General features: G+C 45.3%; 1 protein-coding gene across 1 annotated transcript in view; it reads right to left on the minus strand.

Moving 5' to 3' along the window:
* The window catches only part of DSCAM (DS cell adhesion molecule), a 679,278-nt gene that overhangs the window by 137,324 nt on the left and 515,819 nt on the right, over nucleotides 1-26,135 (minus strand). The window contains exons 12-15 of the mRNA XM_069597968.1: nucleotides 19,025-19,221; nucleotides 17,134-17,230; nucleotides 16,247-16,375; nucleotides 7,112-7,279 (exon numbers count right to left, since the gene is read on the minus strand). Of these exons, the coding sequence (XP_069454069.1) occupies nucleotides 7,112-7,279; nucleotides 16,247-16,375; nucleotides 17,134-17,230; nucleotides 19,025-19,221 (591 nt within the window). The remainder of the gene's footprint in view (nucleotides 1-7,111; nucleotides 7,280-16,246; nucleotides 16,376-17,133; nucleotides 17,231-19,024; nucleotides 19,222-26,135) is intronic.

The following is a 26,135-nucleotide window of genomic DNA, read 5'->3' on the forward strand; positions in this document are numbered from 1 at the left end:
AGCCCTTTCTGCAGGAATATTTCCATATCAGATGCAATGAAAGCACATGGAAGAGATTTCTCTTAAACACAGAGAAGTTCTGTGGTCAGCAAGAAGCACGTGGTGCATGCATAAAAATCCTTGAAAAAAATTATTTTGAGGTCTGACGGCTACACTGAGGCTTGATTATTTTAATTTAATTGTGCAAAGTCAGACTGAACATGGAGACTGCTGGTTAAGAATCAGAGGCAGTGCAGAGTACCTCCCATTCTGGATTCTTTGTCCTTTGTTGTAGCCTTTTCAACAGGTTGGCTGGCAATAGTCAGCTGTTATTTTCTTGTTGAGATATATTCATAATCAAAAACAAAGTCACTAGGAGAGTGTTTAAAAATGCCCTTGATTCTATCAGAAAACATTAAGTGTGAACTTGGGGCATTTTGCGTTTTCAGTCTGGTCTTGGCATTTTAAGAAGTTCCCTGTGAAGTGATCTGGGGACATGGGATAATCCCTGTATCCAGGACAGACCCGGCATTTTTGTTTTTTTTTTCATCCCATGACATAGCATGTGGGATCTTACTTCCCCAGCCAGGGATGGAACCCACATCCCCTGCTTTGGAAGCATGGAGTCTTAACCACTGGACCACCAGGGAGGTTTCGTGTGTGTGTGTATGTATGCTTGGTCTTTTGCCAGGCTCCTCTGTCCATGGGATTCTCCAGGAAAGAATACTGGAGTGGGTGGCCATTTCCTCCTCCATGGGGTCTTCCTGACCCAGGGATCAAACCTGCATCTCTTTTCCGTCTCCTATTGGCAGGCAGGTTCTTTACCACTTGCATCAGCTGGGAAGCCTGAAGCCCCAGAGACCTGACAGTTTATACAGGACACAAAGCCTTTTTGGCTTAGTCTATCAAGACTTCTGTGGTTTGTTAGTAATTTATTTATTAGTCTGCTTAGTCTCTGACGTGAAAGGATTCAGATCTCTCCTCTCTTAAATACAGTCATCCCACTCCAGTACTCTCGCCTGGAAAATCCCATGGACGGAGGACCCTGGTAGGCTGCAGTCCATGGGGTCGCGAAGAGTTGGACACGACTGAGCAACTTCACTTTCACTTTTCTCTTTCATGCATTGGAGAAGGAAATGGTAACCCACTCCAGTGTTCTTGCCTGGAGAATCCCAGGGACAGGGGAGCCTGGTGGGCTGCCATCTATGGGGTCGCACAGAGTCGGACATGACTGAAGCGACTTAGCAGGATCTATATTAAAGGCAGAGACTGAAAGAATTTTACACACATTAGAGCTTTGCCCAATATAATTAGGAAGAGCTTTTGTTTGGGTGCTGAATTTTCTACTTTAAGTTTCTAAAACATCTAAGACAAGCCCTTTAAAAATGATATAAAAAATGATGCTGGAGAAGAAAATGGCAACCCACTCCAGTATTCTTGCCTGGGAAATCCCACAGACAGAGGAGGTGGTGGCCTACAGTCCATGGGGTCACAAAAGAGTCACACAAGACTGAATGACTAAACAACAAATAAATCAACTATGCTTCAATAAAATACGATTTTTAAAAATGATATAAAAATTAGTCTGCTTCCAGAATTTTAGTGCTTTCCTTACAATGCCTAAGCTGTAATTTTTTTTTTTCATGGATCCTCATCTCATTGTAAAAGGACAATTTCATAAAATTAGAATCCAAGGCAGACTGAATTCCCAGTGCTGACATGATTGAAGACTAACCATTAGGTATCCACTGATTTAACTATATTTGAAAATTGTGTTGACATTTAACATTTAAGAATTTATTTAACAGTCTTGAATTGAAATTGAACTAAAACTAGAAAGAATAATTTTTTCTTCTGTTTTTTTTAAACCAGAATATTTACCTTATTCCTACAGGAAGAGCAGGCTAGAGGTAAGAATTACTGATGAATGTGACTTTCCAAAATATATAGTTGCTGCATTTTTTTTTATAGAAACAGAAACTATTCAATTTGTAAAAGATAATGAATGAAGAGTATATTTACAGTTCCTAATGTTTATTCTAGGCAAGGCTATGTCCTGCCTGCATGCTTAGTCCTGTCTGACTTGTGACTCCATGGACTGTAGCCCTCCAGGCTCCTTTGTCCATGGGATTTCTCAGGCAAAAATACTAGAGCGGATTGCCAATCCCTTCTCCAAGGGGTCTTCCCAACCCAGGGATCGAACCTGCGCTGCTGACATCTCCTGCATTGCAGGAGGATTCTTTACTGCTGGGCCCCAGGTAAAGCCCCATGACAAGTGCAAATTTCTGTGAAAAATGATAATTCTTTACCACTAGCGCCACCTAGGAAGCCCACTAATTCTGTTTGGCTGAAAATACAAGGTGGGCAGGCCCTTCCTAACTGTCAAACCCATGGTGGTCCCCGGTAGCCTCCAGTCTGGACGTCTGTTTTTGGTCCTTCCCACAAAGGCAGGACAAGCTGATTTGTTCATTGTTGTGTCTCGGATGCCCAGAACAGCACATGGCACATAATACATGCTGAATGAATGATAATTTAAAGGAATAAGCTGTTTATTTGATAAATAGTCACTAAATGAATTCATCCTCTCCCCATTTAGGTATCAACTGTTCTTCAATTTATTTGGTTCTTACTAAATTCTGTCTTGGTCTCCTATGCCCAGCAAAGAATGTTCTGCTCACCCAGGCTACTTCTCTTTTTTTGGCCATACCAGACAGCTTGAGGGATCTTAGTTCCCCTGCCAGGGATTGAACCTGTGCCCCTGGAAATGAGAGTGTCCTTTCCTGACCTTCTGATGCCAGGGAATTCCCCAGGCTGCTTCTGTCAGAGGTGAGCATGGTGTTGCAGACTCTGTCGTTGTGCCTCAGTCCTTCTTTGCCCATTTTTACACCCCGGTCTCTGCCCAGTTTTGGACCCAGCACATGGTAGACCCTTAGTAAATTCTCCAGTGAGGAACCAGAGATAGAAGTTCAGGAATGCCTCTCACTGGGTGACCCAGCCCAGCCCCATAAGCAAATAAGACCCAAGCCTCTGGATGAAGCCAGGAGACTGCTATGTGGAGAAGAAAGTAATTTGACAGCAGAGGGGAGGCACTGTACAGAACAGGAGGCACGACCTCAGCAGGCTCCAGACACGGGCAGGAGCAGCTCACATGACGAGGAGGCGGCAGGAAGGGAGGGTCATCACTGCTCGGGCCACGAGGAGCCTGGTGTAGCTTCAAGGTAGTAAGGGGGTAGGGGAGACCTGGGCCTACACCTTACGGGCTCCTTTCCTCAGCAAGTGGGTGGTGAGAGGCATGCTTGGGTGCCCTAGACTTGGGCACTTGCATGCGTGCTAAGTTGATTCAGTCGTGTCTGACTCTTTGTGACCCTATGAACTGGAGCCCGCCAAGCTCCTCTGTCCATGGGATTCTCCAGGCAAGGAAACTGGAGTGGGTTGCCATGCCCTCCTCCAAGAGATCTTCCCCATGCAAGGATCGAACCTGCATCTCTCGTGTCTAACCTGTGTCTCTTGGATTGGCAGACAGATTCTTTACCACTAGCGCCACCTGGGAAGCCCTTGGGCACTGCATCACCGTAAAAAAATGAGCGGGTCTATGGCTTCTAGAAGCTTCCATCTGGGGATTCTCACTGCTTAAGTGATGATCTCATTTCTTTAGGGAAAGACGGCCATAGGGCTGGAAAATATTCTCTCGAGATGGCTGCAGCTCCTGAAACAGGTGCCTTTGGGGATCCTCCAGGAGGTGGCAGGGACAAGCCCCGTCAGCCCAAGCAGAGCTGGAGAGGGAGGCTTTGGTCAGGAGAGCTGCCCTCCTTTCTACATGAATCACATGTAAGAAAATGGCTTTCTGATTTCAGTCATGCAAACCTATGCGGCAAGACAAGGCAAGTTCTGGTTTGCAGCTTTTCTTTGCTCATGCCTGACCTCCCCTCGCATCCTCCCTTAGCTAGTTTGAAGAGTGAATGATTAGTTGTGGGGTGCCTGGTGAAACCCCAACTGTCAGCCCAGGAGCCAGGGGGTGGGGCGCTCTGTGTTCATCTGTCTGCAGAGACGCCTGAGAGTGGGCTGCACAAAGGTGACCAGGAGTAGCTGTTCATCTGACATCCTGGGCTGGAGAGAGAAGCACTGCCATGGCAACGGCCAGCTACAGGGAGATCACAGAGGAAATGGCAGAAAAAACCCCACAGCACCTGCATCAGTCATGGTGATGGGGAAAACGGTGCAAAATGCACCACTGGAAACCATCCCTGCCTTGAGAAGGCCACGGAGGTGGGCAGAGTCAGAAAAGTGGCTCAGAGGAAGGAGAAGGCTCAGCCCTGACCCAAAGCTTTCATTTTGGGGGTGACTTATTCTCCCTAAATCCCCAGCATGATGAAATTCCAGGAAGTGAGTGTGTTGTTTACATCAATATTTAAATAAGATTCTATTTTTGTAGGAGCTTATTAACACTCATTTCCTACTTATTTCAGAACCGTGCAAAGCACTTTCAGAAATTAGGGTTTTTTCCAATTACCCAACATATTTGTGGTGAGGAGTAGAAAGACATCATTAAGTGAATCTTGCAGATGAGAAATCACACAGAGAGAATTTCCAAGCATTAGAAGTGGCTCGCCCTCAGACTGAAGCACAAAGCTATCCTATCTCCCACACTTAAAAATGATTTTTCAAGAACTGATGTATTCCAGAGTTGAAAAATGAATACATAGGTGCAGTTCAGGAAAAACAATAAATGTTAACCGATTTCCTTGAGGACAATGTTGACTGTGCATAAGAAAGGAGTTAGATTTTGGCATTTGCTTTCATCCCTCTTGGAATTTAACATAAAACATATTGTTGGAAATGGCAAAAGATATATCACAGGATATATCAAATGATGCTCATTATAGTAGTGTTTATGATAATGAAAACTTGAAGAGAAATGCAAATCAAAACTACAATGAGATGTCACTTCATACCAGTCAGAATGGCCTCAAGATGTCTACAAATAATAAATGTTGGAGAGGGTGTGGAATAAAGAGAACCCTCCTACATTGTTGGTGGGAATGTAAATTGATGCAGACACTGTGGAAAGCGGTAGGGTTGTCTCTTACAAAACTAAAGAACAGAGTTGCCATATGATCCAGAATCCTCACTCCTGGAAATATATCTGGAAAAGATTAAAACTCTAATTTGAAAAGATACACACACCCCAGTGACCATAGCAGCACTATTTACAATAGCCAAGACATGGAAGCAACCTAACTGTCCATCACCAGAGGAATGGACACAGAAGACATGGTGCATATGCAAGTGGGATATTACTCAGCCATAAGAAGGAACAAGACAATGCCATTTACAGCACCATGGACGGACCTGGAGATTATGGTACCAAGAGAAGTAAGTCAGAGAGAGATAGATATTGCTTATATATGGAATCTAAAAATGATACAGACAAATTTATTCACCAAGCAGAAACAGGCTCACAGACATAGAAAAAAGACTTACAGTTACAAAAAGGAAGAGAGGAGGGGAGGTAAATTATGAGTTTGGGGTTCACAGTTACATACTACTATGTGTAAAATAGTAAAGACCTACTGTATAGCATAGGAAACTATTCTCAATATCTTGTCATAAGTTATAATGGAAAAGAATATATATGTATATATGCCTGCCTATATATAACTGAATCGATTTGCTGTTCACTTGAAATCAGCACAACATTGTAAATCAACTATACTTCAATTAAAGAAAGTAATGGACATACCTAACAATATGGGGTTTATTAAATAAATGGTGGAAGGCATGATTACAAATTTTAGGAAGTCTTTAAGAGATATAGAGGAATGATGTCTGTTCAAAGTGCAATTAGGGAGGGTAACAGAGAACTGAGCCTTCACTGGTGGCTCAGTGGTAAAGAACCCGTCTGCAATGCAGGAGACACTGCTTTGATCCCTGGGTGGGGAAGATCCCTTAGAGAAAGAAATGGCAACCCACTCCAGTATTCTTGCCTGGGAAACCCCATAGACAGAGGAGGCTGGCAGGCTATAGTCCATGGGGTCTCAAAGAGTCACACAGTACTTAGCGACTAAACAACAACAAAACAGAGAAGGAAGAGAGTCAAGAACAACTGCAGTTGAAAGACGCAGCGACCTCTTGTGGAAGGTCCATCATTTGGTGATGATCCCCTCAATCTTGGAGACAAGAACAAAGGTCTGAGCCCAAGCTTCCACCTTCCCTGCAGCAGTTGAGGGTGGCTGATCAGTTTTGAGTGCAGGCAGGAAAAGAAAATCTAGGTTTGGGGCTGGATACTCTTTCGCCCCCTAAAGATGAGCCAGGCTGTGGTTCTTTCCCTTTCCTTCTGCAGAGAAGCCCTAGGGCAGCTCGCTTCCTTCTCTTCTGTAGGAGGCAGGCTGGCAGGTGGCGTCCACTGCCCAATTGCTTAGTCCTCTGCAACCAGGTTATTGCCACCCCAGGTGACCACGAGCAAGCTTCTCTATCGAAGGTTGTGTGTCTGTATGTGTCTCTGTCTGTGTGGGTGAGCGTGCACGCGTGCATGTGTGATGAATAATTTAGTGTGTGATATCCACGTATCCATCAATAACTCTAGGTGGTAGGATCCTGTGCGCTGTTTTGTCTTCAAAATGCCTATCTCAATCTTCGACATTTTCAACATAACATGAAATACTTTGTCATAGGAAAAATCAGCAATACCATTGATGATGGAAATATTGTTGTTTCCAGTCAATAAAATTATCTGTACCACCTTCCCCCAGTCCCCAAACAGAGAATATTCTAGCTATTTTCTAGTTAAGTGATCCTTCCTCCCCTGACTGCACAGGGACTTGGGCAAGACAGGCTCTCAGCTCTCCTGTCAACCTGGATTCCAGGCATCCAGACAAAAAGGCTGTAAGAATAGCGTGGGTTCTTTAAATCTCACCAGATCATTAGCCTCATATGTCTTTCTTTTAAGTCTTGGGTATGAGAACCTTGACCTGAGTCCTGTTTGAAGAACAGTGCCTTCAAAGTAGGCAGAGAGTGCTGTCTGTGTTTTTGATGGGCGTGGAGCTACAGAGAGCGTTCATCATGGCTGTGACTTTGCATTAACGACTGAGCCCCACCAGCCCACTCCCAGAGGTCCCCTGCCCATCAGACGTACCTGCCTCGTCCGCGGTGATGGACAGCTCGTTGCTAGGCTCACTCTTGCCAATCCGGTTCTTGGCGTACATGCGGATGCTGTAGGTGGAGGAAGGGTGGATGTCAATGATGGTGGCCGAGTTCAGCTGAGGGGAAACGTCTTTGGTTCTCTGAGCAGAATCCCAGGAGTCTTTTGGGTTTTGTTTTTCAAAAAAGAAGAGATAGAGACATGAGTTTTTTCCCTCTGCTTTTGAAAGTTCACAAGTAGGAATTTTTTAAAAAAGAAAGAAGGAAAGAAAAAAAGTTACAACTCAAAGTGAATTCTCAATGCAATGCTGCCAGTATTCTGGTGGGCTAGCCATCAGAGGAGATGCAAAACTAAACATTCAACACCCACATTGTGGGGTACAAGGCTGCAGGCAGCTGGTTTCAGGGAGTTTTGTCCGAGGCAACACAACAGACTCCTTGGCAGACATCACAGAGGAAAATAGAAGCGGGGGAAGCTTATTCCAATAAAGTGAAAAATAGCTACTTCCAAGCGCTCATAGTACAAGATGATTAAAAAAAAAAAAAAAAGTATGGTTTGAGCAGCCCTCCACCGAAAAGAAAAAAAAATCCCTAGTTCTTAAAGGTATATGAAAACCAGCAAAGCCTTTAGCCGTGTCAGACCCCTTGTTCTCCAAAAGGAGGGTGGTAAAAATGAAATACATAAAAACTAATCTGTCTCCCCCATAAGCACTGGTTATTCAGTGTACTTTTCAGTTCTAAGGTTTGAAATCATTTTTGTCTCCAATCCTTTACTGTAGGAATTATTTTCAACCACAGCTGATTTTAAAGACAGGGCATGCCTTCTGCAAAGAGTTGTCATTGAATCCACGATGGTGTGCACCTGCTGGCTTTTGGGCTTCAACCAACGATGAACACATAGATGAACAGTTCTTATTTCAGAAAGAGTTTGAGCAGGTGCTGATCGGGATTGGGAGGGGTCAGGAGATGATTGCGGTTGTGGAAATACCAAGATCCCCCTGAGATGGTGGCAGAGAGAATGCACGCATACTCTCATGCCCCCCTGGCCATCCCAGGATCCTCTTGCATTTGCTCTGCTGAGCTCATCAGAATTTTAAGAATTGCACCTAGAGTCTGAGTTTCCTGCTGAATTCTAAGCCCTGTGAGGGCACGGACCATGCTGGCCATGTTTAATGCTGTAGGCCCAGTGCTCGCACCGAGCCTGGCAAATAATAAATGCATATTTCCTAGAAGAATAAATACATGGCAAATAGACCTCTGGGTCCTGGGAATGACCCCATGCCCTTTTCCACATTAATGATGGCCATGGAAGTTCCAAGGGCTACTCTGACCAAAGATCACTGCAAGTGCAAGAGATTTCCTGGACTTGTAGGGGGAATATGTGGCTTCAAGTCTTCCTCTGAGGGCTCTTACAGGGAATGGAGTGTATAGAGACTAGCTACTGGTATTTCCTGAAAGCAACAGTACCTTTTGAGTCCAAATGATTGAAGGGAGAAGGGCATGACAGAGAAAGAGAAGACACACGATTGATGCCTTGTATAAAATAGAAAACTAATGAGAACCTACTGTATAGCACAAGGAACTCAATGCTCTGTGGTGACCTATATGTAAAGAAATCCAATGACAAACCTAGACAGTGTGTTAAAAAGCAATCACTTTGCCAACAGAGATCCACATAGTCAAGGCTCCCAGTAGACATGTACGCGTGTGAGAGCTGGACAGTAAGGAAGGCAGAACGCTGAAGAATTGATGCTTTCAAACTGTGGTGCTGGAGAAGACTCTTGAGAGTCCCTTGGACTGCAAGGAGATCCAACCAGTCAATCCTAAAGGAAATCGACCCTCAATACCCTTTGGAAGAACTGATGCTGAAGCTGAAGCTCCAATACTCTGATGAGAAGAGCTGGCTCATTGAAGACCCCGAAGATGGGTAAGATTAAAGGCAGAAGAAGAGGGTGACTGAGGATACGATGGTTGGATGGCACTACCGAGTCAATGGACATGAACTTGAGTAAACTCTGGGAGAATGTGAGGAACAGGGAAGCCTGGTGTGCTGCAGTCCATGGGGTTGTGAAGAGTCAGACATGGCTTGGCGACTGAGCAACGATATGTACACATACAGCTGATTCACTTTGCTGTATAGCAGAAACTAACACAACATTGTAAATCAACTATACTCCAATAAAAATTAATTTAAGAAGAGAAGATGCTGAAAAATAAAAAATTATGGAAGAACAGAAGAATGGGATTCAATAGAGGACAAGTGGTGGGAAGGAGGTTCATACCAACAGATTGATGTATAAGTAGGAGCCTTGTCCCACAAAAAGAAAGTCAGGTCTTCTGGAGAAGATAATTAGGATGATAGGGAGGAACTCCAGGCCCTGCATGACGCAGAGGCAGTTGCTCACCAGCCCCAGGAGGAAGCTGATGCCTGTAGGGTTTGATGGTTCTTCCTAGGCTATTACGGAGCCTTCTGGAACTGACATAGCCATGGAAACATGCCATACTCCCTGAGGTGTGTCTAGGAGATGGCTGAGAGCTTGCAGGGATATAGTGAGTGCCCGTCTCCTTCTCCTGCCAGGGAAGTCACGTGAATAGCCCCTGGGGAGTCACCAACGTGGGGGTCTCAGGCAGGAAGTGCATGGTCCTTGGAGAAGGGGCTGTATTTTTAGCTTCTTTCTTGCAATGATTGGACTTTAAAAGAAAAAGGTGATGTCAGTGATCATAACTCTTAGACTATGGTTCAAAACACTACAGGGTGGGCTTTTCAGGTAAAGATCAAGAGGATGAGAAAGAGAAACACATGTGTTATCCTGAAGGATTTTAAAGTAACTGAACAAAGAGGAAAGTCTAGCGAAATTCCCAAACACACTCTAGCAAGTGATATGACAACAAAAGAAGAACACAACCAGGGTGTGGCTACCCAGGAGAAGAGCTGAGAAAGGGGCCAAAAATGCCACTTCTGATCTCAGATGCCAAAGTACACACGGACTGGTCGTGGGTTTTAAACAAAGTGTGCTTGAGAATACCACACTGAGCACTAAAAACAGACCCCAGGGAAATCCTGACACTTGAGGATGGAACTGCAAATTGAAATACAAATAAAACTAGCAAGAATACGTGATAGACAAAATAAAGATACTTCTTAGGAGAAATATGTCATGAGCAGAAAGGCATGCCTAGTGATGGAGCTGGAGGATGCAAGTATGGATGGGAGATTTGGGGTAAGGACATGAGCACGAAGAGCAGGCTGAAGAATGAAATGCTTGTGAGGATTGATTACAGGTCTTGATGAATGGAGGAAGCGGAGGGTGGTTTCTAGACTCCCAAGTAGCATCGAGGAGATTGTATAAGTCATACAAAGATGGTTTGTAAGGTGTCTGTTTACTGAGATGTGGGCTTGGCTAAAGGGACCTGTAGGAGATGCTGAGGTTCCCAGAACCTGTAAGAGTGGGGAGTTGCTGCCTCTGGGGTCCAAGGGGGCCAAAGGGGAGGAACTCTATTTCTGGGGTGTAGACAGGACTGAAAACTTAGAATAGGGCCCCTGATGGAAGCTGTACATAGAGAACAGTCTCTGTGGGATCCTTCTGCATTGCTCTCTGGGTCTGCCACTAGCCAGGAGGAGAAGGGGGCAGCAGAGGATGAGATGGTTGGATGGCATCACCAACTCAATGGACATGAGTCTGAGCAAACTGGGAGATGGGGAAGGACAGGGAAGCCTGCCATGCTGCAGTCCTTGGGGTCACAAAGAGTCAGACACAACTTAACAACTGAACAACAACCCAACAGCCCTGAACTTAGAGGGAAGGGGAATCTCCATGGTGCGGACCACGGGGCTCAGCTTCGGGTAGAAGAGCAGATGCTGGGTTTGGGCAGAAGTCAAGGTGGTGGGTGAAGAAAAGCCAGAAGCAAGGTGAACTCAGGTTTCAGAGTGGCATCTGCTCGTTGGGTGCCCTGATAGGCATTTTACAAGGGTGATTTCTGCAGTCCCCATATTTGTGGGCACATCGGAAACAACTCAAAGCTTTCTGACAACTGCACTTTCACATCCATGCAGTCAGAATCTCTGGGGGTGGTACTTTAAAAAATGCCTCTCTCTCTCTGGGAGGTTGTAGCCTGTGAGAGCCACAAGGGCATCTCTGAGATTCATGGTGCTATTCCTACCCAGGAAAAAAACAAGCCTCAGAGAGGGTAAGCAACCTGGTCTGGTTAAGAGAGCTAATAAGTGATGAAACTGGGTAATGGACCATCTGACATTAAAACTGGCATCCTTATAGAACCTCATGTGGTTATAACCACATGAGGCTCCATCCATGACTTAGCATCAGGCATTTAATTGTTTAAAGAGTTAGTAATTGCTTCTTGGCTTGAAAGCTATAACAAACCTAGACAGTGTGTTGAAAAGCAAATATATCACCTTGCCAACAAAGGTCTGTATAGTCAAGACTATGGTCTTTCCAGGGGTCATGTACAGTTGTGAGAACTGGATGGTAAAAAAGGCAGAGGGCCATGGAACTGATGCCTTCAAACTGTGGTGCTGGAGAAGACTCTTGAGAGTCCCTTGAACTGCAAGGAGATACAACCAGTCAATCTTAAAGGAAATCAATGCTGGATACTCATTGGAAGGACTGATGCTGAAGCTTCAATAGTTTGGTTACATGGATGTAAACAGCCAACTCATTGGAAAAGACCCTGATGCTGGAAAAAATTGAGGGCAGAAGTAGAAGAGGGCATCGGAGTATGAAATGGCTGGATGGCATCACTGATGCAATAAACGTGAACTTGGGCAAACTCCAGGAGATGGTGAGGGAAGGAGGCCTGGTATGCTGCAGCCCATGGGATCAGAAAGAATTGGACACCACTGAGAGACTGAACAATAACTCTCCGGGTCATTCTGCTGCACAGCTAGAATCTGGACAGAATGTATTTTTGATTGGATTCTGACAACATCCTCATGAAGCAGGGATTTTTATTTTCATTGTGAAGGTCAAGAACCTCAGACCCTGTTGTTGAGGTGCTGAGAAGTGAGGCTGGGATTTGACCCCTCTTGTGTTATCCCCAAGTTCTAGGACAGCTTCCTGCAGCATGGGACCTTCACAAGGTCTCTGCTGGATATCCAATGAGACTCAATTTCAGTTTTCTAGGAATCTGATGGAAGTCTCACGTGCTTAGAGGAAGACTTCTGACGAGCTTCTGACTTGACTTCCTGATAAGGAGGAGCAGTGCAGAGAGCTTGGCTAAGTGCAGGGGGGCGGGGTGGGGGTGGAACTTGGCTAAGAGTTGTCGTAAGTCCTCTGGTTTGTAGGAGCAAAAGGTGAGAGAGCTGTGCAGGGTCAGATTGTCCCTTGGTTTAGAAAAAATAAGTGAGAAGCATCTGTTGAGGAGGTAGGATTCTATGACATGATCCAGAGAGATCAGGGGTGAAGAGGATGCAGAGGCTCAGAGTCGAGTCTCTGCCTCTAAAAGTCCAATTATCACCCGAGTGAAGACTGGGGAGAGCCCCCAGGAGCAGTGTGGTTGAACTGGGTGCTTGTTGATGAGCCCAGCTTGAAGGGGATATGGCCTGAGTCAGGAGGACAGCAGATCATCAAGGACAAATTTAAGGTAGCGAACTTCATTTGGAGAAGAGTTGTTAGAGGCTTGAATAAGTGAGGGTGACCCAAAGTCTGAGAGGCAAAATTACGCAAGAGGTAGAAAATGAAGAACTGGCTCGGAGAAGGATGAGATCTATGGTGTTGGGTGAGAGAAGGGAGGATCAGCACCTGGGGAAGCCACTTCTGCTCTGTCTTAGCCTTGCAGGAGAGCCCTTATGTGAAAGGTCGCAGGGGTGGGGGGTGGGGGGAACTAAGGCACCAAGCCCAGGCAGTGATTTGTGAGGCCTCGGGGAAAAGGCATCCAAGAAGGGGTGTGGGGAACATGGCAGGCTGGAGTAGATGCCATAGACTGCAGGCCGATGGGCTGGCCTTGCACACGGGGCAAGATGCTGGAAGGGAATGGAAGGCAGATCTTGGTGTCCACCTGGAGGAAAGCAGTGGCCACTAGGAACCCAGTATGTGGCAGCCATAGAAACCAGCAGGACGCAGGCCACATGAAGAAAGTCAAAGGTTCCAAATGAGGGAGGTGATGGCTCCTTTGTGCCTGTGCCCAGTCAGATGACCCCTGGGGTGCTGCCACGGGGCAAGTGGAGCTGAAGGGCCAGGTGATGGTCCAAGGAGGAACACGCAAAGGAACTTGGGATATTTTATTTTTCTTGGCAAATGGAAAACTAAGGAGTGTCATCTGTTTTCAAACCATGCAAGGGAGGTCATCTGATCAGAGTTTAGGGGTGGGAATTCAATCCACAGCAACATCATAAAAATGTCATACGGTCTAACTAATAAATTTAATGGGATACCATTAACAATAACAAAAACATGTGTTTATGGAGCTAAATGGGTTGATCCTGAAATTATATATGGAAAGCTAAGAAAACACTGGGAGGGAAAAGTTGCAAGGGTAGACTAGCCTTACCAAATATTAAGACATAAAGCCTCTATGATGAAAACAGTCTGGTACTGCTGCATTAGTATATAGGTAAACCAATGGAATAGGAAAGTCCAGAAATAGACTCAATTACATATGGAAGGGGGACAGCAGAGGATGAGATGGTTGGATGGCATCACCAACTCAATGGACTTGAGTCTGAACAAACTCTGAGAAGATGGTGAGAGACAGGGTAGATATGCCGCAGGCCATGGGTCACAAAGAGGTGGACACGACTGTGACTGAACAACAACATGTGAAAACTTAGTATGTGATAAAGGCGGCATCTGAAATCACTGGACGAAGGCGGATTTTTAATAAATGATGTTGGGGCAACAGAAGACCCATTTCTGGAGAAGATAAAATCAGATCCATCTCTCCCAATGTACACAAGAGTAGACTCCAAATGGATTGGAGATCTCAATTTAGAAAAGGGAGGGAAAGAAACACAAAACGATAGAAGAAAACAGGCTGATTTATTTTATGACCACAGTGCAGAGAACGATTTTTCTAACTTGAGTCAAAACCCAGATTCAATAAAAGAAAATATTGATAAATTTAAAAAGACACATAGACACACAGTTAAATATGAGTTCACATATCTGCCAGGAAAGGAAAGGAGAGAGACTGCAGCAGCACGTGAGAGGGAGGCATGGGCTTGAATGTGGACCTGGGGTGCATCCCTGTGGAGGTCAAATGAGGAGTGGGGTCTGAGCAGCAGGTGGGAGTAACCATGGTAACTGTGTGGTCCAGGGATGGGAGGGCAGCCTTTGAGGAACCCTTGTCACAGGTGATGCTGTGGTTGCTCATTTCACAGAGGAGGATGGTAGCTGGGGTGCTTACAGCTGGTAAGAGGGCCAGGGACACGCTGAACCCAAACTCCCTTGAGGAACCACTGGGTCATCACGAGCACCTGGAAATGACCGATCCCCTGAAGACAGAGAGGCACGCAGCTGCTCCCCTGACTGGCTTTGTGGGCACTAGCTCCCAGACCTGCAGTCATTCTATTAGCGCCGATCTGCGAGGCTTGGGGTGGGGTGTCTGTCCCTCTCTCTGTAGACTCTGCAGAGTATCCCCACTGTGTGTGTCTGTGTTCCTGCTGAGTTTTCATTCTTGCCCTCAGTTTCCAGCTTGTTCTCTGCAAGAACATGCCTGCCTCACCTAAGAGACTTCAAGACCCAGATCTCAGAACTTCTCAATCTTTGGTTCCATCCTGCTCATATTTCTTTAGAACGAAGGCAGGGCCTCCTCTCTGCCCTTGGCCCTGGGCAAGCCCGTGGGTACTGATTTCTGAAAGATCCCTGCTGGTTCAGCACTGCCCTAGCTTGCTCCCTGGCCACCCTCTACATCCATCCCCTGCATGGGATCTGGTTTCCAGGGGGCTATGTGACCACAGCCACCATGCTCCTCTCAGGAGGCTTTCTCAGGGTCCATGGCAGCATCAGCTCACTTCCAGGTCTCTGGTTGTGGCTCAGGGAACCAAGCTGGTCACCACGGCTCTTCTGACATTTTTTCTTATGCATCTCTAACCTAGGACTTCTAGCCATCCTTAAGCACTATTGCTATGACCTCTGTTCTTGGTTTGATGCAAGCTGTTTTCATCCTCAGTAATTCTTTTCCTTAACCCCCACCCTTAACCTTTTTCTGGACTTAACTTCTTCATCCAGTCTCGCACTTTGCCCCACCCCGCCCCTTGCCTGCTCCTACAGAAACATTTCTGCCCACCTGACCTGCCTTTCCACATGTCACCAGCTTCATGTTTTGCTCCAGCTTCAGCGCACAGGGTAACTGCGTCATGGCAGCGCGCTGGGAAGTGATGCACGGTGCCTAGAAAGTGAGACACGAGGCCACTTTCCTGGACTGCGAGACTATCAAACCCTCGCGAGCTGATGCTGCTCTAATTCCTCATGCCTTTCGTGTCCAAGTCCAGACCTGGAGCCACAGTGGTGGTACTCTCCCCTTGGCCGAAGTGGCCCTGTCATTGTCACTTTAAGATGATCAACAGGCGTGCCTGATGTGGTCCCGACAGCTGGTTGTCTTATTTCTGGGCTCTGGGTGAGCTGGCCACTTGCCCAGAGGAAGCACAGGAGTGCCTGGCTGCATCTGCGCCACCAGCCTGTGCCTGCACGTCCAGGAGGTCCCTGCCGGGTCAGTGCTGTCTCAGCCATATGTGGCCCTCTGCACAAACCACCATGGCTCAGCTCAGCCCACGGACACTGAACACAGCCAGTGCTCAGGGATGTGGACACAAGGGAAGCAGAGGGAAGATGGGGAGGTGGGAAAAATAATGCCAGTGGCCAGGTTGGGTTGGCAGCAGCCTGTGCACCCTTTGGTGGTGACAGTGCCAAAGTGACCCACGGGGAGGGAGCAGGATTGAGGTCCTGCTTGTTTAAGGAGAAAAGAGGCAGGGCTGACCCAACAGAGATCTCAACACAAAATCACTCCCACCAAAGGAAATGAGGGTGGGTGTGCTTCACGCAAGGAAAGAGATAGACTGGCGAAAAGGGCTCCCTCTGAATTTCCCGGAGTCCAGGCTGTGCTTACATTAAAAGGCAACCAATAAAACAGCTTTTGGAAGTGGAAGTACAGCTGGAGGAAATGAAGGACTTACCTGATTTATTTTTGCATTCAATGTCATAGCCCGTGATGGGGCTGTTCCCGTCAAAGCCCATGGTCCACCTGAGGGTGATGGTGCGTGCCTTCACGTCTTTGATCTCAATTTCAGGAGGATCTGGGGGCTCTGTATGGTCAACAGAAAACCTGGGTTAGTTTGAACATCGTTCAGGCAAAAGATGCTAGTGAAAATCCCGAGTGACTCACAAAAGCTTTGTCAGCATTCAACACGGCAGACTTTTTTTTTTTTTAACCTGGAAGTATTTTTTTCCTAATCACATTTTAGGATGGAACAATTTTATTTTTCCAAATTTGCCAATCTTCACAGCACTTATAAAGCTGAAGATTTACATGTCACTTATAAAGCTGAAGATTTACATGTCACTCTTCCAGTCTGGCTTGGGATCTATTAACTCAGAAACTAGTTTGGCCCCAGATATGAAACTCTCATTCAGATCATCTAGTTGTTGTTTAGCTACCCAGTCTTGTCTGAGTCTTTGCGACCTCATGGACTGTAGCCCGCCAGGCTCCTCTGTCCATTGGATTTCCCAGGCAAGAATACTGGAGTGAGTTGCCATTTCCCTCCTCCAGGGGCAGAACATCTAATGATTCCTAAATTTGAACAAGAAAGGCACACTGTCCAGGCTGCCCAGTCAGCTGACCCAGTTCCTTTATGGACTTTGCTCCCTCTGTTTGGGGGCTGCACCTTGGTATAATTGTGAGATCTGCAAAATGAAGCTTTAGCACCAACTTTGTTCAGATTCAACATCTTCTTAGGACTTGCAAGTGTGACGTATCAAGCTGAGGCCACTGGGACACCCAAGCCTGGGCACACACTTGTCCTGACACCGCCGAGTTTCTCCCCCTAGGTTCTGTCCGTCCTACCTTGCACCGTGAGCTGAATTATTCCACGGTCCTCCCCATAAGAATTGATAGCGTGACAGGAGAAGAAGCCAGAATCTTCTCTTACTGTTGGCAAAATCTATGTGTAAAGCAGAGAGAAATCCATCTTACCCAGAGGAATGCAGAGAGAGAACAACTCAAAGGGCTCTTGGCTACAAAGTCTCTCTACTCTCACTCTCCTCCCAGCCCCAAGCACACACGTAAACACTCACACACAGGGACACAGAAAGCTGAGAACAAATTATTTCAGCACAATCGTAAATGTGCAGATGGACAGATTCAGTGTACATGATCCATGTCAGCTGCCAGCTCATTAAACTGGATGTGAAATTTATGTAGGATGTCACGTTCAGGTTGACATATATTCCACATACTCCCACTTAAAAAAAAAAATCTCATAGTGGATTATTTTTTAAGTCGAGAGAAATGTTTTATTAAATGTCTTCTTTATATTATTGATATATGTATGTCTGTCTCTAAAAGATAATTTCCTTAAATAGCAACAATTAGCAATTTCCTTAATTAGCAAACAATTTCCAAAATATTTCTCATGAGCCAGTAGAGCCCGTGCTGATGAAGTTTCTCTACATCACTGGCAGAGTGTCCATCAGACCATCATGTACTATATTTGTTAATATTTAAACAGTGTCATTGGGCGGAGTTTTGGTTAAATCTCATAGTGGATTTTTAAAACAGCCAGAGCAATCCTGCCTAAACAAAACAGATCTATAAACATTGCAATAAAGTTTTGGTCTCCCAGGACTCCAACATTGGACCTGAGAGTGAATCAATATGCATGTTTCAAACACGAGGCTTTTCTTTTTTTTTTCTCATGTGTGTTTTACAGCATCATTTCTCCCCCATATTAAAAGCTGAGCCCCACTCAGCTAACTACCAGCAGTGCTAAAAATTCTAAGAGACTGCAATACTTTTTTACTCTGGGATTTCCCCCAAGAAGCAAAATATTTTCCTTATAATATTTCTGTGGCAGAATCCTCCTGACTTTTTTTTTTTCAGGAAGTTAAAAAACAGTGCACAGTGTAGGCTCTCATTTCTCCAGAATTACCTGTCATTAAAAGATGCTATTTCTCCAGACATAGAGGGTAGATTTACGGACTTGGGGAGAGGGGAGGAAAGGGTGAGATGTATGGAAAGAGTAACACAGGAACTTACATTACCATATATAAAATAGATCACCAATGGGAATTTGCTTTATAGCTCAGGAAACTCAAACAGGGGCTCTGTATCAACCTAGAGGGGTGGGACAGGGCAGGAGACGGGAGGGAGGTTCAAAAGGGAGGGGGTATATGTATACCTATGGCTGATTCACATTGAGGTTTGACAGAAAACAACAAAATTCTATAAATCAATTATCCTTCAATAAAAAAATAAATTAAAAAATATGCCATTTCTCTCTTATTATTATTACAGTTTGTTTCCCTGCCATGTTGGCAATAATTTCACTCTTAATCACATGTAGGATAAAGTACTATTTTTGCAGGCTACTGTGGAATCCCTTTATATATAGAGAGATAATATTTCATATATGTTTCTTTTAAGATTTTTTTTGACATGGACCATTTTTAAAGCCTTTATTGAATTTGTTTTTTGTTTTGTTCTTTTTATTAAAAAGTTGTTTGGTTTCTTGGCTGTGAGGCATGTGGGATCTTACGTCTCCGACCAGGGATTGAACCAGCACCCCCTGCATTGCAAGGCGAAGTTTCAGCCACTGGAACACCAAGGGAAGTCCCGTTGTAACTATTTCAAAAGATGATTTGTGGCTTTCCCCCACATGCACTCACTTATGTGAAAGGACAGGATTATTCTGCCTGTGAAAGTAGGTGCTCATCTGTCCTATTTGCCATGCTCTTACCTGCAGAGTAGAAATCACCTCCTCCCCCACCTCCTTGGTGGACACGAGATAACGGGCCATTTCAGGGTTAATGATCCGGTCCTCTTTCTCCCAGCGGACTATGATGGGCTTCTCACCGTGGGCCGTGCAGCTCATTTCTTTCTTTTGACCCTGAGTGGCCAGGGTGGTGTTTGGGTAGGATGTAATCATCGCAGGAACTGAAAATCCAAAAATGACACAACTTATTCGGCAAAGCAGGGTTCACGGTTTCCCCACCATAATACATGGCTCAATTGCATTTGAGATGTTTCTTTGAAATGTATTGGTTGAGCAAGAATCATGATCAAAAGAGTTGGAAGGGTGGCAGAAAAATGAAACTGGACTCAATGAGCCCCAAGCAGAAATTGCTGTGTGGTTTCCTATTGGGGGGGGGAGGGGTGTGGTGCGTGGGTCTTACTCTTCCAATACCTGTGGAAAGTAAACTTATGTTCCCTAAAACACACAAGAAAATGATGTGACTTGCTTATTAGACAGGAAAAGGGGCTTCCGTTGAGAATTACACTCCTCCTTCCATAATCGACTTCCCTGGTGGCTCAGATGGTAAAGCGTCTGCCTACAATGCGGGAGACCCGGGTTCAATCCCTGGGTCGGGAAGGTCTCCTGGAGAAGGAAATGGCAGCCCACTCCAGTATCTTGCTGGAAAATCCCAAGGACGGAGGAGTCTGGTGGGCTACAGTCCATGGGGTCGCAAAGAGTTGGACACGACTGAGCGACTTCACTTTCACTTCCATAATCACCTACATTTCCAACTATCGTTGTCAACTATGGGAATTTCTGAAACCTTCTTAGTCCACTGATTGGCTAATCAATCCTTGAAGTCACCTCTTGGCATCCCTAACCCACAGTTCTTCAGACCTCACAACCAGACTTCTCCCAAAGTTTAAAGCAGGGAATCTCATCTCAATGTATTGAGAGAATGGGAAACTTTATTTGTGAAACTTGTCAAGTTCCCTCCCTCTATATCAAAATTCCTCTTGATGAAAGTGAAAGAGGAGAGTGAAAAAGCTGGCTTAAAACTCAACATTCAAAAAACTAAGATCATGGCATCTGGTCCCATCACTTCATGGTAAATAGATGGGGAAACAATGGAAACAGTGACAGACTTCACTTTCTTGGGTGCCAAAATTATTGCAGATGGTGACTGCAGCCATGAAATTAAAAGACACTTGCTTCTTGGAAGAAAAGCTATGACTAAACTAGACAGCATATTAAAAATTAGAGACATTACTTTGCCAACATAGTCCATCTAGTCAAAGCTATGGTTTTTCCAGTAGTTATGTATGGATATGAGAATTGGACTATAAAGAAAGCTGAGCACTGAGGAAATGATGCTTTTGAATTGCGGTGTTGGAAAAGACTCATGAGAATCCTTTGAACTGCAAGATCAAACCAGTCAATCTTAATGGAAATCATTCCTGAATATTCACTGGAAGGACTGATGCTGAAGCTGAAGCTCCAATACTTTGGCCACCTGATGGGAAGAACTGACTCATTGGAAAATATCCTGATGCTGGAAAGATTGAAGGCAGGAGGAGAAGGGGACAACAGAGGATGAGATGGTTGGATGGCATCACCTGCTCGATGGACATGAGTTTGAGCAAGCTTCGGGAGTTGGTGATGGACAGGGAGGCCTGGCATGCTGCAGTCCTTGGGGTCACAAAGAATCAGACACTGAGTGGCTGAGCTAGTGTGTTGGAGAAGACTTCTGAGAGTCTCTTGGATAGCAAGGAGATTAAACCAGTCAACCCTAAAGGAACTCAACCCAGAATATTCATTGGGAGAATTGATGCTGAAGCTGAAGCTCCAATACTTTGGCCCCCTAGTTGGAAGAGCAGACTCATTGGAAAAGCCTTCAATTGTGGGGAGATTGAAGGCAAAATGAGAAGGGGGAAGTAGAGGATGAGATGTTGATAGCATCACTGACTCAAAGGGCGTGAGTTTGTGCAAACTCCAGGAGATAGTGAAGACAGGGAATCCTGGCGTGCTGCAGTCCATGGGGGCGGGGGGGGGGGGGGGCAGAGTCGGACATGACTTAGTCACTGAACAATTAGTGTGGAAATGGACTTGAGGAATCCAGCAAAAGCAAACACAAACACACTCTAGAAGGAGGTACCTCCACCCAGGCCCATTGGGATTCTCCCAGATGAATCTCTGCTAACATGAGCTCACAGAAAAAAATAGTAAAACGCATGAGGAAACAATCTATACTCATGGAGAATCAGGCCCCCAAGGGCTTCAGATGCCAGCATGATGAGATACAGGCCTTGAAATTATAATGCACAAAATGTTTAAAGATATTTTCAAAACATGAGAAAGGAACAAGAAGATATGAAAAACAAACAGGAAGATTTGGAAAAGAACTAAAACAAATTTGTATTTTTTATCTACTTCTCACCTAATTTTCCCAATCATGGGAGAAAGGGCTCTCCCTCATTCATAAGGTCAAGCTCATGCTCTATTCTTTGCCGCCCACCTCAGGGCCCTCCAGAGCCTCTCCCTGGCCACTTGACCATAGAAACGCTGTGCCTTCTCCTGAGACTGGCACATGCCAGGGCATGTCCTCCCTGTAGCCGGCTAGAGTGGTTTGAGACACACAACAAGGCAGAGATCTCCCAGTTTTGTAGCCTGGACCCCCACGGAAGACCCTACACTGTGGAGTTTCTCTATAGTCAGGAGGCATATGGCAGAGATAACACAATGTGGAGTGGGCAGGCTGGGAATGGAGCAAAAGAAGCACCATGAGGCCCACATTTTAAAGAAAGTTGCCCACAACCATGGTGAGATTCCTCTTCCTGAGCATCTGAGAAGCAGCAGAACTGCTCCACCATCCCCAAACTTTGGTCCTGATCCGTCCTTCCCTCTAACCATTTTAAGATAATTTTTAATTTTATTAACCAGTATCAGTTCAGATCAGTCGCTCAGTCACGTCCGACTCTTTGCGACCCCATGAATCGCAGCACGCCAGGCCTCCCTGTCCATCAGCATCTTCCGGAGTTCACTCAGACTCACGTCCATCGAGTCCGTGATGCCATCCAGCCATCTCATCCTCTGTCGTCCCCTTCTCCTCCTGCCCTCAATCCCTCCCAGCATCAGGGTCTTTTCCAATGAGTCAACTCTTCACATGAGGTGGCCAAATTACTGGAGTTTTACCTTCAGCATCATTCCCTCCAAAGAAATCCCAGGGTTGATCTTCAGAATGGACTGGTTGGATCTCCTTGCAGTCCAAGGGACTCTCAAGAGTCTTCTCCAACATCACAGTTTAAAAGCACCGATTCTTCAGTGCTCAGCTTTCTTCACAGTCCAACTCTCACATCTATACATGACCACTGGAAAAACCATAGCCTTGACTAGACAGACCTTTGTTGGCAAAGTAATGTCTCTGCTTTTGAATATGCTATCTAGGTTGGTCACAACTTTTCTTCCAAGGAGTAAGCGTCTTTTAATTTCATGGCTGCAGTCACCATCTGCAGTGATTTTGGAGCCCCCAAAAATAAAGTCTGACACTGTTTCCACTGTTTCCCCATCTATTTGCCATGAAGTGATGGGACCAGATGTCATGATCTTCGTTTTCTGAATGTTGAGCTTTAAGCCAACTTTTTCACTCTCCTCTTTCACTTCCATCAAGAGGCTTTTTAGTTCCTCTTCACTTTCTGCCATAATGGTGGTATCATCTGCATATCTGAGGTTATTGATATTTCTCCCAGCAATCTTGATTCCACCTTGTGTTTCTTCCAGTCCAGCATTTCTCATGATGTACTCTGCATATAAGTTAAATAAGCAGGGTGACAGTATACAGCCTTGACGTACTCATTTTCCTATTTGGAACCAGTCTGTTGTTCCATGTCCAGTTCTAACTGTTGTTTCCTGACCTGCATACATATTTCTCAAGAGGCAGGTCAGGTGATCTGTTATTCCCATCTCTCTGAGAACGTTCTACAGTTTCTTGTGATCCACATAGTCAAAGGCTTTGGCATAGTCAATAAAGCAGAAATAGATGTTTTTCTGGAAATCTCTTGCTTTTTCCATGATCCAGCAGATGTTGGCAATTTGATCTCTGGTTTCTCTGCCTTTTCTAAAACCAGCTTGAACATCAGGGAGTTCAAGGGTCACGTATTGCTGAAGCCTGGCTTGGAGAATTTTGAGCATGACTTTGCTAGTGTATGAGATGAGTGCAATCGTGCAGTAGTTTGAACATTCTTTGGCATTGCCTTTCTTTGGGATTGGGATGAAAACTGGCCTTTTCCAGTCCTGTGGCCACTGCTGAGTTTTCCAAATTTGCTGGCATACTGAGTGCAGCACTTCCACAGCATCATCTTTCAGGATTTGAAATAGCTCAACTGAAATTTCATCACCTCCACTAGCTTTGTTCATAGTGATGCTTTCTAAGGCCCACTTGACTTCACATTCCAGGATGTCTCGTTCTAGGTGAATGATCACACCATCGTGATCATCTTGGTCCTGAAGATCTTTTTTGTATAGTTCTTCTGTGTATTCTTGCCACCTCTTCTTAATATCTTCTGCTTCTGTTAGGTCCATACCTTTTCTGTCCTTTATCAAGCCCATCTGTGCATGGAATGTTCCCTTGGTGTCTCTAACTTTCTTGAAGAGATCTCTAGTCTTTCACATTCTGTTGTTTTCCTCTATTTCTTTGTGGTATGTTTATTGTACCTCGGTATACTATATTATATTGTACCTATATATGAAGTACAATAAACATACCACAAAACTCACTTGCTTCAAGTGTATAATTCAGTGGATTTTAGTATTGCCTTTGCTTTCTAGGGTCAAGGGGGAGGGGCAAGACATTTTATTGAGTGAAAGATTCTTTAAATTCTATAGCACTTTACAATTTTCAGAAGTTTCACGCACATGATTTCATATAATCCCATAATAACTCTTATTAACCCCCTACCCGTCTTGCCCCTCTCCCTTTCCTCTCCCCACTAGTCTGTTCTCTGTATCTGTGAGTCTGTTTCTCTTTTGTTTTGTTCACTAGTTTGTTGTATTTTTTAGATTCCACATAGAAGTGACATCATCGAGTATTTGTTCTTCTCTGTCTGACTTATTCCACTTAGCAGAATGCCATCCAAGTCCATCCATATTGCTGCAAATGGCAAATTTTCATTATTTTTATGGATCAGTTGGATTCCATTGTATATATATGTGCCACGTCTTCTTTATCTACCCATCTGTTGGTGGACATTTAGGTTGCTTCCATACCCTGTTGTGAATAGCACTGCTATGAAGATTGGGTACATGTATCTTTTTGAATTAGTGCTTTTGTTTTTCTCAGATCTATACCCAAGAGTGGAATTGCTGGGTGAATTTAAAGCAGGGACTGGCTCTTCTGCTTTCCCCTCGTGGGGGCTGCAGTGATGATTGTGGGCCTCATCCTGACTGATGCTGAGATGTGGGCATGTCTGGGGGTGAGGGGATGGACTAAGGTGGGGAGATGTGGAATGCCAGCTGGGGCTTCTGCATCTTAAATGTAGTGGAGGGTAGGGACCAACAGAAATGTCCAGGGCTGTAGGCATTTGGAGTCCTGGGCGGGCTTGTCCGGGATCTCAGGCAGACGATGGGTTAATGTGGAATGGACTTACAGAGGCACTGTGGGACTTAGAAGTTAATGAGTCAGCTCATATCCATGTCTGTAGAGGTTATATATCAGGGTTTGGTTTACTGTTTTATTGGCTTCCTGGATTCAAAACAGAAGAAGAGAAAACATTGATAGTGAGGACTAGATGTCTGAGGCTGGCCATTGCATTGTACAGCGTCCTAAATAATGAGAAATAATTCTTCTATTAACAGTATGAAAAACAAAAGTGTTTGTTGTTCAGTCAAGTCTAGCTCTTTGCAACCCCATGGACTATAGCCCCACCAGTCTCCTCTGTCCTTGGAATTCTCTAGGCAAGTATATAGGAATGGGTTGCTATTCCCTTCTCCAGAGAATCTTTCTGACCCAGGGATCAAACCTGGGTCTCCAGCATTGCAGGCAGATTCTTTCCTGTCTGAGCCATCAAACAATTTAACAACTGGAATATGCCCCCCGGCCCCTCCTGTAGAGAAGCAGTTCCTACAGTCGCCTTTGTTGAGCACAGAGTAGAGAGACTCCAGAGGCAGAGCTGTGTTCTGGAAATTAATCCACACTAATGCCTCCCAGTGTGGTGAGCTGCTAAAGGCCACACAGGATTTCTCAGTGCATGCTATTTGCTAAATAAGGGGGGGGAAAAGGCAAAGAAACGTGTCACATGGCAGGGTATGGAAAAATACAGATTTGTTGTGAAGACACATTGAGTGTGATCACTTCTCAAGTCTGGGTTATTTTACTGCTCTAAGTACTTTATATTTCAAGGCTGCTACTGCTAAGACACTTCAGTCGTGTCCGACTCTGTGCGACCCCATAGACGGCAGCCCACCAGGCTCCCCCGTCCTTGGGATTCTCCAGGTAAGAACACTGGAGTGGGTTTCCATTTCCTTCTCCAATGCATGAAAGTGAAAAGTGAAAGTGAAGTCGCTCAGTCATGTTGGACTCTTCACAACCCCATGGACTGCAGCCTACCAGGCTCCTCTGCCCGTGGGGTTTTCCAGGCAAGAGTACTGGAGTGGGGTGCCATTGCCTTATGGGAACGAGGATCAGGCAGAATTCCTCTGTGTTATCTCCAGAGAACTAAATAATTCGACCAACGGCCTTGTCATCCAACCGAGTGAGAAGGTGAAGGTTCTTCAGGACAGAGGATCTCGGATGTAAACTCCGGAGTCCTCAGTGACGTGAGCGTGACCCACCTGAGCACCTCTGTGAAGTTCAGTCTCCTGTACAGTAACTGAGCTTCTGCCAAGCCATGCCGAGCCTGGCCCCCCTCAGCGGAGAAGTGTTCTGGTCAAAATCAAAGGAACCCCACCCCTGGCCACAGGAACCAGAAGACAGATGCCGAATAAGGGCTTCTGTCCAACCTCATGAGCTGCTACACAGGGAGCAAATGCATTCAGAAGGCTGGAGTCTGCTTGGAATGTAATTTCCTATCCCTTTGAAAGTGCCAACTAGAGGAACACATTAGTGGTCTCCAAGAAAATG

Source organism: Ovis canadensis, chromosome 1 (assembly GCF_042477335.2).
Source record: "Ovis canadensis isolate MfBH-ARS-UI-01 breed Bighorn chromosome 1, ARS-UI_OviCan_v2, whole genome shotgun sequence".
Classification (NCBI taxonomy): Eukaryota; Metazoa; Chordata; class Mammalia; order Artiodactyla; family Bovidae; genus Ovis; species Ovis canadensis.